The 13,183-nt window shown below is 39.5% G+C and overlaps 1 protein-coding gene across 4 annotated transcripts in view; it reads left to right on the top strand.

Annotated features, from left to right (window-relative positions):
* Positions 1-13,183, top strand: part of kcnn1a (potassium intermediate/small conductance calcium-activated channel, subfamily N, member 1a) — a 49,095-nt gene that overhangs the window by 29,445 nt on the left and 6,467 nt on the right. For all 4 annotated transcript variants that reach the window (XM_065276291.1, XM_065276287.1, XM_065276289.2 and 1 more), the window contains exons 4-7: positions 2,455-2,873; positions 12,287-12,428; positions 12,511-12,621; positions 12,704-12,831. In XM_065276291.1, coding sequence (XP_065132363.1) covers positions 2,455-2,873; positions 12,287-12,428; positions 12,511-12,621; positions 12,704-12,831 — 800 coding nt within the window. The remainder of the gene's footprint in view (positions 1-2,454; positions 2,874-12,286; positions 12,429-12,510; positions 12,622-12,703; positions 12,832-13,183) is intronic.

Genomic DNA, 13,183 nt, shown 5'->3' with positions numbered 1-13,183 from the left:
GAGGGCAGCCTCGGCGTGGACGCATTGGCACACAGCTGGCCTCGGGGGATGCGCAAATACGCATTCACTCCAGTGAGCTTAATCGCGCAGACACTGTGCAAAGTCAGGCAGGACGAGGAGAGCCTTTTACTGATCGCCCCATATTGGACGAGCAAGAATTGGTTTCCAGAGTTAATGCTCCTCGCGACAGCCCCTCCCTGGCGGATTCCCCTGAGGAAGGACCTTCTTTCTCAGGGAGGGGGCACATTATGGCACCCGCGCCCCGACCTGTGGGATCTCCATGTGTGGTCCTTGAGCGCGCGCAAGGTTTAGGTGATTTACCGCAAGCGGTATCTAACACAATCAACGCGGCACGAGCTCCGTCTACGAGACGGGCTTACGCGTTTAAATGGAACCTTTTCGTCACCTGGTGCTCTTCGCAACGCGAGGACCCCAGAGAATGCCCTATTAACATCGTGCTTTTATATCTTCAACATAGGTTAGACGGTAGGCTGTCACCCTCCACCATTAAAGTTGATATCGCTGCTATTTCTGCTCATCACTCACTTATTAACGGCAGATCAGTTGGCCAGCATGATTTGGTTATTAGATTTTTAAGAGGCGCTCGTAGGCTAAACCCCTCGCGCCCTCCTTCTATTCCTCCCTGGGACTTGTCCATGGTGCTGAAAGCCCTTCAGGCCCCCCCGTTCGAGCCTTTGCAGTCTGTGAGTCTGAAGCTTTTATCAATGAAAGCTCTGACCCTGCTAGCATTGGCCTCAGTGAAGAGAGTAGGGGATTTACATGCATTCTCTGTTGACGACTCGTGCCTTCAGTTTGGTCCTGCTGCCTCAAGCGTAACATTGAGGCCCAGACCAGGCTACGTGCCCAAAGTTCCCACTACTCCTTTTAGAGATCAAGTGGTGAGCTTGCAAGCGCTGCCTCCGGAGGACGCAGACCCAACCATGGCTTTGTTGTGCCCCGTACGCGCACTGCGACTCTACGTGGATCGCACGCAAAGCCTCAGGACCTCAGACCAGCTCTTTGTTTGTTATGGTGGCCAGCAGAAAGGGAAAGCTGTCACTAAGCAGAGGATGTCTCATTGGATAGTTGATACTATCGCCCTGGCTTATAATCTTCAGGGTATTCCTTGCCCCTTTAATTTGAGAGCGCACTCCACACGGAGTGTTGCCTCATCTTGGGCTCTAGCTCGTGGTTCCTCGCTAACAGACATCTGTAGAGCTGCTGGTTGGGCGACACCTAATACGTTCATTAGATTTTACAGTGTTCGTATCGAGCCTGTATCCTCTCGTGTTCTTTCCTCACCAGGGAGGGCACGGAGAACAGTCTCGCAGGTCGGCTTGCAGCCTCCAACTGATGCTTCATAACTGTGTCAGTATGGAAGGCCTTCAGAACAAAAATGCGTAATGGTTTGAATTGTTCTTCCTCCGCTGCCCTGGCAGCCTTTGTTGCGGAGCATTGGCTGTCAGCCTTTCACTAGCTGTATCCTCGCGAACCTACGTGTCTGGCTCGGGCTCCACATTGTGTCCCACCGGGTTCCTTTGTGAGTATTTTTCCGTGGGGTTAATCCTACTAGCCCACGTTTCCCTTAGCAGAGCACTGCTTTGCTTACACAGCCACGGCTGTCTTATTTCCTCAACTACGGTTGACTTCGCCCACCATTTGCCCTTAAGACGGGTGGTGGCTTCCGCAGCGTTCCTATCCCGCTCAGATAGGGCGCTTCCCAGTCGCTGGCACTTCTGTGGGGTTAAAGGAACATCTAGTGCCCGGCCTTCTGCCTTAAAACCTACCTCCTCCTCCTTAAGTGGAACCGGAGGGCTTTTACGCAGTCACTGGAAGAGGTCAGCCCCTAGTGGCGTTTTGATAGGGATTCCCAATTCGTCGGTCACGACGTGACGTCGTAGTGACCGACTGAAAGGGAACGTCTCGGTTACGGATGTAACCCTCGTTCCCTGAAGGAGGGAACGGAGACGTCACGTCCCGTCGCCACAGGTGCTGCCACCTGCTGTTACGGCCGGTCACACTTTCCGGCTTTCTCAGCGAAAAAGAAGCTAATTTCCTTATTTGCACCTGCTGCTTATATACGCACCTGGCGGGGCGGCGCCAGCATTATGCAAATATCTCAATGCCAAGTTCATTGGCGTTTTAGTAGTATTCGAAGCAGATTGGTCTCTCTAAGCGAGTTCCCAATTCGTCGGTCACGACGTGACGTCTCCGTTCCCTCCTTCAGGGAACGAGGGTTACATCCGTAACCGAGACGTTTTCCCTTTGTGACCCAACTCTAATTTTAAAATAACCCAGCATTTTTTTTTAAGTGTAAGCTAGACTAAAAGTAAGTATTTAAAAAATACACACTGCACCTTTAAGACATTACCTGACCATACCTACGTTAACACAAAGGACATTTATCATTTGTCTACTAAATACACACTGTTCTGTTCTTCACGTCCTCTGCAGCTGTTCATGGTGGACAACGGGGCAGATGACTGGAGGATAGCCATGACATACGAGCGTATCTTCTTCATAGTGCTAGAGCTGCTTGTTTGTGCCATTCACCCAATCCCGGGCCAGTATGTGTTCACGTGGACTGCCCGGCTGGCCTTCACCTACGTGCCCTCTGTGGCAGACGCCGACGTAGACATCATCCTTTCCATCCCCATGTTCCTCCGCCTCTACCTGATCGGCCGGGTCATGCTCCTCCACAGCAAGCTATTCACTGACGCGTCTTCGCGTAGTATAGGTGCCCTCAACAAAATCAACTTCAACACGCGCTTCGTCATGAAAACCCTCATGACCATCTGCCCTGGCACTGTGCTGCTGGTCTTCAGTATCTCCTCGTGGATCATCGCAGCCTGGACTGTTCGGGTCTGTGAGAGGTATGGCACCATCACAATCGTTATCCCGAGCACAGCTCCGACCCCTCCACCACACACCCCTCTTTCTTGTTCTGTCTTCTTTTCTTCTATCAGCATCTTCTACTCACTTTCATTCCCTCCAGGAGCTTCTCCAACAGTCTCACGCTGCTTGAATGAAGAGCTTTTCTCCCATCAGCTCCACGATTGCAACACAAATCCCAGTCTATGTTTCTAAGCTCTATTAGAAATGGTTAAATAATTCATGACCACCTAATTTGTTTGTTTACGGTATGATTTGGTTTGGTAATTCGAGGTGCCCTGAGGAAACCCACCGCAAAGCTGCATCATCATGATCTCATTCCATGAAGCAGCGTAGATTTCAACGCAATAAGACATGCACAACATATGGACACAGGCACTGTGCTGAATAGGTTAGATTTAGAGTTGAAAGGCAACAATCACTACATGTCTAAACTGTATGTGTTTAGTTGTATGTATGTGTGTCTTTTCCATTTCTGCCTGTGTTAGCTGCTTCTCCTTACCTTTACCTCTCCAACCTACCTTAAGTCTAATTTATACAATGGGACATGAATAAGCTGAGGTCTACTACTACAAAGTCTGTTTATACCATCATGTAGGGGATTTACAGTTAAGACCTGTTGATCAGTAATGATAAATAAGGACCAGAAGTCAGAGATGCAATTAATAAAATAATTTTTACTCTAAATAATTGTTTGCAGTTTAATAAACAGAAGTTAGCTTCAACACTCAGAAAGGTTCCTAGGCCGCTTTGCTCACACATACAATACAACAGTAATTATAACACAGGTAGGAAAACTATGTCATTACTTTAAACGTCATGATTCTGATTAGTGGAAACACTCAGAAAATCTCCACACATGGACATTTAGTTCAAATATGTCCATTGATTAACGGTATGAGAGTGAGAAGTCATAAAAAGAAAATAACCTGTGCAGGGCAGAGGTCACATCCATTATCCCTTCATGGCCATTTATCCACCTCCAGTGCCACATTGTTCTTAAGAGCTATTCGCCTACGGTAACAATAAGCTGAGAATACACACACCCTTCCCCAAGGTCTAAGTACTTTCTTGCTCATGTTGGGAACTGTAAAGTGAGAGAAAGACCTATTAGGAACTATAGAAATCCTATCCGTGCCTGTATATATGGACATAGAACATAGAGGGGCGGTTTCCTTGACAGGGTTTAGATTAATCCAGAACTAGTCTTAAATTATATTAGTACATTTTAAGGCGGGGTGCATGATCAATGTTGACATTTGAAATCACCTAAACAAACACGCCCTACCCCAATAGAATCTGAACCTTCTTTTGATAGACCCGCCACACACATACGCAACCCAGGCAACGATGTCGGTTAGTAGAAACGCACCTTAATGCTGATTGGCTACAAGTGTGTTTTGGTACTCGTCCCGACTCCCTTTTCCAAAGTGTTTTTTCAAAAATCATGCACCTTGCCTTTAAGTAGCTTTTACAAACATACTGGTGTTCATCTTGAGACAAAACAATGGCACTGATGTATGTTAAAGTCGCAATGAAAGTAAACATAAAAACTGTAATTTGTTTTGTAATATTGTGGTGTTTTTTACAAATGATTTATCTGTGAGCTTCATTAATTTTAAAAAATTCATGTGCCCTCATAATCTTTAATCAAAGTTGCGAATCTCCTCCCCTCCTAAAAACGATCTCTCTTTACTTTCGGTCATAATGTATGGCAAGTGGACAGGGTCCGGGAGAAGATCGCTGCGATTAGCAATTAGAAACATAACCCAACTTTAAATGATCCAATCAGATCTCGATGGACAAATTCAAATCCAGCCCTGCCTTATTTCATTTTAGAGGCCGGTTTTACTCGGATACACATCACCACGGGAAAATAGGCAATTGATACTTCCGTTTCATGGCGACTTTAAGATGTGTCAGTGCAAGATGTTTTAGTATTAAGGCAGCTCAAAATGCACTTTAGTCTGGGACTAGGATAAGCATTGTCTCCAGAAAGGTTTAAGTAAACAAATACACATTATGTCAAATTCCTAAGCATGAGGAATTTAGCCAAATCACCTTAATTTTTGAGACGATAAATATTGATTAGTATCTGATTAATAATTCAAAATAACTTATATAATGAATTGGAGACAGGAATCAAGAATCCACTCCTTCAGTCGTTTGAAAATAATATTTGTAGTTTCGGTAGTTTGGGATTAGATGAAATATCATCAAACAAACACCAAAACAGAAACATTAGTGTAATTCATAATTTTTTTAGCAAAACAAAAAGAAAAATGTTTGCCCACTGCACTCAAAAAAACTCTGGGTTGTTTCATCCCATGGTTGGATAAATATGGACAAATCCAACCATTGCTTTAAAGTAACATAAAAAAGTCCACATTGGTAGCAGCCCAGCATGTTGGATAAAAAAATATAACCCAACCATGGGTTGAAACAACACAGTCTGTAAATAAATTAATCGGTAGGGGATACTTTGTAGCGACACAAAAAATGGTAATAATCTCTCGTCAAGAGACCCATGATTGAATTCAACCCAGCATTGGGTCAAAAAGAGACAAACACAACCTGTTGGGTTGTAATTTAACCTACACTCTTAAACAAACGGTGCTAAATAGCACTAAAAGTGGTTCACTGGCTCGTAATCATATAGGGAAACAATTTAAAGTGCTATATAGCATTTATGAAGTACCTGTGTAGCATCTGTGTAGAACCATATTGTGCTATATAGAACCCTATCTGGGGCGGCACAGTGGCTTAGCGGGTAGCTCTTTTACCTCACAGCAAGAAGGTCCCCGGTTCGAGCCCCGGCTAGGGCAGGTGGCCTTTCTGTGTGGAGTTTGCATGTTCTCCCTGTGTCAGCATGGGTACTCCAGTTTCCCCCCACAGGCCAAAAACATACAAGTTAGGCAAATTGGAGATGCCACATTGTTTTTTTCCCAACCTGTGTATGGATTTACTGGTTTACCTATAGCTGTAGAGGCTGGAATGACATAAAGGAAAAAGAACCATATATGGTGCTATACCCTACCCCCCAGATGGTGCTTTATAGTTGCTATGATTATGAGCTTTTAGTGCTATTTATTTTTGCTGGGTAGTTTTAATCCATTGTTGGGACAAATGTAAACATTTTATGGGTTAATTTAACCCAACAGTGGGGTTTGTCCATTTTGACCCAGCACTGGGTTGAAAATAAACCAACATTTAAAAAAAGTTTTGGGGGATGTTTTTTTAGAAAGTCTATTTATAAGTTTATTTTCATTTTTTGCTTTATACATTGATTCCAATCTTTCAGTCACTATTGAAGATATCAAGGATATACTTTTACTGAAGAGACTGGGTCACATTTGCATAAATTGGTCTGTGCCACCAAAATATTTGATTATTTATTTGTGTTTATTGACACAGTTTCCTCAGTTTTTTTATGTCCCCAAGCTCAACTTTCTTTTTTTTGTCATTTTTTGTATTGTTTTTTTTTCATTGTTAAACCATTGTCATTTGGGGTTAGGGTTATTTGGGGTTTGGGTTAAGCTGTCCGAGTTGTAACTGAAAGTCGTTCTTAACCCAACCCTGAGCATCAATAGCAATAAAATAAAGAAAAAAACTACATAGCAATACATAAAATGACACAAAAAAGAAAGTTGTGCTTGGGGAGACAAAAAACAATATTTAGAAATTCATGCTGAGTGACACGAAAAATACATTTTTGCCCATTGACATGAAAAAAAAAGAAAATCATGTCTATGAAAATAAATAAATAGATAAAAAATTGTGACTACCACAAATGCCTTGAGATTGGGTTGGTCCACACATAAGCGTTCTTAAAAATCTAGTATCTATGTATGAATGGTGTCTTTTTGCATTCAAGACAAAACTACAAAATGCTTTGCGAAAGCAAAAGATGTGTCAGCCATTGTTACTCTCATCTCATCTAAATTCAAAAGAGGATTTTTACTCCAAAAGATTTGTTCATAAAAGGAGTTTGTTTTATTGGTCTCTGGCAATTTTTTCTCCTTGTAGTCAATCAGCTCATAGCAGGTAATAATAAAGAGTTTGGAGTGGTAAATGAGGTGAAGGTTAACGTTACACCATACCACAACCCAGCACTCTGCAACCCAGTCTCATCAGCCCCAATGCACGACACGATGCTGCCCACACACTGTTATATTCCTTGCGTGAGTAATTTGCATCAAGCGCGCGCTTTATAAATGTATGGGAGGAGGTTGAGTGTATGTGTGTGTGAATGTGTGTGTGTGTGTGTGTGTGACTATAATTCACTGTTGTACTTTCTGTTTCCCCTCTATGCTGCTCCATAGGGATGCCATGTGAGTCCTTGTTCTCTAGCCGTGGAAAAACCTATCATTGTTCATTGAGCTGGTGCCACTGCTGCTCTAAGATGGGGAGGGGTGGGATTTAGGGTTTTTTTGGAAAAAAAGGAAAAATAACGTGTGAATGTGGCACCATCTGCAAAAAGAGAAGTTTGCTTTTAGAAAATGCACTAATGGTTTGGAAAGCTATGATTTGCGCAGCCCTGCGAATCAAGCGTCTCTTTCTAAAGTGCTTAGGAGTAGGAGGGAGGAGAGAGAGTTTGTGTTAAAATGGAGCAGCTCCTTTAAATCACCTTTACAAATACGCCTGAGGGCAACTCTTTTTCTCTATTATTCCTTTAGCAGCTGTTATTGAACCATAATAAACCCCAGCACAAAAGATTCGCATAGCGACCTGAGAAAGGACCTTGCCATGTCTTTGTCTTTTAAACATGATACATGTATTAAGATGTAGGCTGTTGTAGTGGTTAGGTTAAATCTTTGTTCCCACACATTTAGCTTTTACTTAAAAGATTGCCATGTAGACAATGTGTGCGGCCTGAAACACATCGGTTAAAAGATGCTGAGCCACTTTGAGACAACAGGTGTAAAGGAAGCTGTCCATTCTAGCACAGTCTCTTCAGAAAGAAAAAAAAACACAATGTTTTAGACTAGATTGGGTTCCCACTTCTGGTAAACTATGAAACAGCATGAAAGTCTTCATGTTTACTGATGTCGTCCTTTCAAAAGAGGCGCTTGTTTCTCAACAGTCTGCTAAATTGGGCATTTTACAGCACTATGGTTTTCTGCAAGCACACTGGCCAGCCCAAAAGGCAGAACGGTGTGAGACTGGACGAGCAGGGAGTCCGTCTGGAATGGGAGGGATGGGAATATCAAGGAAAAGTTGGGACATTGGAGGAACATTTCTGCTATTTGCAACGTTGGCTTATCAATCACACTTTAGTTCATTGCTTTACGGTTTTCATCTTTTGGTCCCTATCCTCTCTGCCTCTCTGCTTTTCCTGGGATATTTTGCATGACTGTGGCAGTATCTTAGGCCCTTTTCCCAAACGTTCATTCAATTCCATCCATCATTCCATGTTTATGGTACTCTTAAGTAATATGGTATTTCAGAAAATATGATAAAAGAAAAGCAATTTAATGATGAAATAGACTATAAATGTAACAGACCATTGGTGAAGTCTCAGTATAGAGGATAGAAAGAGAAACAGATTTTGTCAAGATGTTATGACAGTTTCACCATGTATACAAACCTCCAGTTACTGGAGATGCATCTAAGACAAAACAAAAAGAGGATGGGCATAAAATTCTTGTAGCTGGTAGCTCATGATGCTGGCAATGCCAAGGTCATGGGTTTCATTCCCAGGGAATCCGCAAACCGTAAATGCACCTTGGATAATCTCCCAGCTGTACAAATGTAAAGATTTCCTGGGCTTTCGGTTATCAGAATGGAAAGTTAGAAAACCTTAAACCATCTTAAGCAGGTTTAAGATGTTTTTTGTGTGTTGATTGTGCTTAAAGCATTTTATATGAAGCTTGTCTGTTTTTAATCATCACACTGAAATCTTTAAAATTCAGTTTGAGTTGAAAGTAAAACACAACACAGAAAAGCGACGTGGTGGGAATTTTTCTTGAGTCCACTGTGAACATTGGTAAACAGGTTTAAATGTCTCTATATTTCTTTCATCATTGCATCCTCTAATCATGCTGTCAGGGTTTGACTCATAAAAGGTATGAGATTGTCTTTCACTGCTGGATTCTGAACGTAATTGCTAAATGTAGAAGTTTGTATGGGGAATTTGGGATATGAGTGGGATATTTGGGGAGATGCTTTCTTGAAATAGATTCTTGATCTAAGTTGAAGGTGGTGCCAGCTCTTCTCCATTTTATGCCAGTATTGCATACAGTATATTGAGAGCTTTAGAAAGCCAATGGCATTTCATTTTCGTTTCCAAAATCTTCAGCATTGAGTGAAATGTTAATGCACATCTGCACCGTCAAAACCGTTATTGATTATTGATAATAGTGTGCGTAGTCATGATAACACATTTATTCCATGCAAGTGCGCAGACCTCACAGGATTTGACTTCATCCCCTCATTCTAGAAGGCATTTACCAGAGCTTTCCTAGAATAAAATCATGTGATTACAGCACAAAGGACCCTTTTAACCTCTGAGATCTGACACCAGCTTCAAAAAGATCAGCTAAAAATGACCAAAAACTATCTGAGGATGGTTTTTGCCAGCAATGTGTGATCATGGGAATGTTCTCATACTTTCTGAGAATAATCCCTTGCTTTTATCTATATGATTGAAAACGATCACTTCATTATTATTACTAATATAGTGATCGAGTGACAATAGGGTTTGCCTCTGCTCTCAATATACTGGCTTATATCTCAGCATGCAGGATGTGGATATCTTTACAATGCCTGCATGGAAACTATGCTTCTCGCATGTAAAAAGAGGGACTTTTATCGACACTGTTTTTGAAGAAAAACACAAAACGACCCAAAAACTTTCTTGCTCTTGGAGCATGGCTGCAGAGTTGGATTGTGCTATATGCAGTTCAGGCACAGTTAATATTGGCATGACATCGCTTGTGTTCTGCGTATGCTGCCTTGAAGGAAACATTTAGGAATAATTAAATCTGAATTAACATTGTGGTTCATTTGTGCTCAGTCTGGCTGCTCAGTATGATTGTTGAATAGCCTGTGGGCATTGATTTTTTTCTTTCTCATCAAAGGTATTTCAATACTGTATTAAATGCAGATAAATGTCTTCTGACTCCCTGACACACTGTTGAAAGGTCAAACTCTTGCAAACATGTGGATGAGCTGATAAGAATAGTCTAGTTTATCTGTATGTGGGGCTTGTATTTTTTTTAATTATTTTTAATGATTGGATTGTCCTTTGAAGTGTGGACTTTTTTAAAATGTTAACCATTGCTAATATGAGAAATAAGCTTTAACCTTATTTAGTATTTTCTTATTTAAAAATGCACATTAGTTTGAATTTTACATTTGTATCCTTTGTCCTTTTTACATTGAAATTTCTTTGAATTAATTCTTAATTATCACAAAAGTACACAGAGCATTATACTCCCCTCCCCATATAAATATTGCTTTTTTAATAATCTGTTGTTATTTTTAATATACTGTATATTATATGATAATGACTGCTGTTGGTAAGTTTCTCTTGGTTAATAATTTATTTAAGTGAAAACAAAATCAGGAAATGTTTCTTTTTCAGGTCCTGATGTTGAAACATCAAACATTCACTTTCATAAATTGTATTACCAAACATTCAAACAGAACTTAAAGGTGCCATAGAATGTAAAACTGTATTTACCTAGGCATAGATGAATAATAAAACACGATCGTTTCCGCTTTCTTTTGTAAACCTTGTGCATACAAAAGACCACTGAAAAACAGTCCAATCTCAGCATAACACAGACTGTGATGTTACAGTCGAAATGTACACCCCAACATTAAATTACACATTTCATTAATTACAGTGTTGTTACAATGCTAAAAACAAAGTTGTGGCTGCTGAGTTAGCGCTACTAGCTAATGCTTATAGTTCTACTTAGCTAGTAGAACTAATGCTAGTTCTACTAGCTAATGCTTATAGTTCTACCTCTGAGTTAAAGTTTTGCAGGTCCATACTGAAAAAACACAGACTTACCACTAAGAAACATCTTTTTCCAATTTAGGAATAATTAATTATTACTCAAAAAATCTATATCTTCATCTGAGACAGGCTAAAACATAAGGTCCGTATACACACACACTGAGCATCTTGAACTGAACTGCTTTAAGAAACAGCCAATCTGAGCAGAGCTCAACATTATTATTTATAACCCTTTCAAATAAGGCAATAATAGAGCATTTCATTCTGAAGACAAATCCTACACTGAAAAAAAACTTGTAAAATTTACTTAAAAAAATCTAATCTAACTTATAATGCATGAAAAACATTTGTTAAATTAAATAATTAAGTAAATGCCACTTAATTATTTTTGTTTTAGAAGTTAGATTTATTTTATTTTTTTAGGTTAAGTCTATTACTTTTTTTGAATATTAAAGCATTGCTGTCCTAAATATATTAAATATATCTTATTTGTATGGTAGATTGTATTGTATTTACTGTTTGTTATTTTCTTAGTCCAAACATAGTTCTTTGGACTTAGTTACTCCTAGTGTTATAAATGGCATTATAACACAAAATTCATGGAATAAACTTGATTCTCCACAGAAAACGACATTTTTGACATCCATTGTCAGCACTGTGGAGAGAAATACAATAAAATGTTTTGAACAGGGTTCATGTAAGGAAACACCGATTACCTTAACAGTGACTTCACAAAATTACATACATAAAACAATACAACATGAATAATATAACAGCTTAAACCTTTATGACATTTTATTAACAAATATTTAAGTAGTTACAGTTCTTATCAGTTCTAATTCTGTTAAAAGCTTTAAAAAATCTAAATATTGTGGGTATTCCTTCAACATGTGCAAATTTTCAAATAAAAAGCTTAATTTTACTTGAATGTTTTAGTTTTTATATGCTTAAGTTAAATGAACTTAGATTTTTGACTTGAACGCACTAAAGTTTTTTGATTAAAATTGACTATGTGCAGTGACCATAAGACAAGAAAATATATAATACGACTTACTATTCCCACACAGTTAATTTTGTACATGAATTAATTGTGTATTTATCATCACTTTACTTAGGAAAATCTAGTTCCCAATAAATGGTAATATTACTATGTATAAATTATGAGGGTTAATCTAATATATTTTACTACACCAAAACGTTATTTTTTTAAGTGTAGGGTTGTAAATAGACATGTAAAAACGCTTCATAAATAATTTTTGCACTTAATAAAGTCACATATTTTCTATGTAGATATCAGAGAACAATTTAACAGATTATTTCAATGCATTCTTTGGCACCTTTAAATAAATATCTTGCTACACATTCATACATTTCCAGAGATATTAATCTGATCATGGTTCTCTCTCTATTGTGTTTTTACTTTTACAGGTATCATGACAAACAGGAAGTCACTAGTAACTTTCTTGGAGCTATGTGGCTAATTTCTATAACTTTCCTATCAATTGGCTATGGGGATATGGTTCCTCATACATATTGTGGGAAAGGGGTCTGTCTTCTTACAGGAATTATGGTATGTCTTTTAAGTGTACTGTATACATTTGCTGTAACTACTTATTTTCCAACTGGATACTATTCAACATCTCTTCTTGTAGGGTGCTGGGTGCACTGCACTTGTAGTCGCAGTGGTAGCCAGAAAGTTAGAACTGACAAAAGCTGAGAAGCACGTCCACAATTTCATGATGGACACCCAACTTTGTAAAAGAGTAAGTGACTGAATCGTTTGACTGAATTGTCTATCAGTGCTTCACGACGTGTGTAATGCTTGCTGTTCTTCTTTGATCTCAGGTAAAGAACACAGCTGCCAATGTACTCAGGGAAACATGGCTCATCTACAAACACACAAAATTAGTGAAGAAGATAGATCATGCCAAAGTGCGCAAACATCAGCGCAAGTTCTTACAGGCCATTCACCAGTAAGCAAAATGTTTCCACACATCAGCATTTTTGCATGCTATTTATTTACAGTATAATAATAATAATCAACTATGTAACGAATCAATGTCTTTGTCTGATGCACAATCAGTATCATCTGTTTGCAAATCACAAAATTAGGATTCAGAATCTGGTCATTTGGTGGGTAAATGCAGTTCACTTTTTGAATGGAAGACAGGGTTTGACCAAGTAATGACTTTCGTAGGTTTTTTCTCTCTCCCATTTGAATTTTTTCCATTAAGTCTTGTTACATTTGAATGGTGAGGTATATGATAATACAGCTACTAAAAAATACAGATCCTGATTTTTAAAGAGCACCTATTTCATTGCTAA

Source organism: Paramisgurnus dabryanus, chromosome 6 (genome assembly GCF_030506205.2).
Source record: "Paramisgurnus dabryanus chromosome 6, PD_genome_1.1, whole genome shotgun sequence".
Taxonomy (NCBI): Eukaryota; Metazoa; Chordata; class Actinopteri; order Cypriniformes; family Cobitidae; genus Paramisgurnus; species Paramisgurnus dabryanus.
This window is presented reverse-complemented; position numbering and strand designations above follow the sequence as displayed.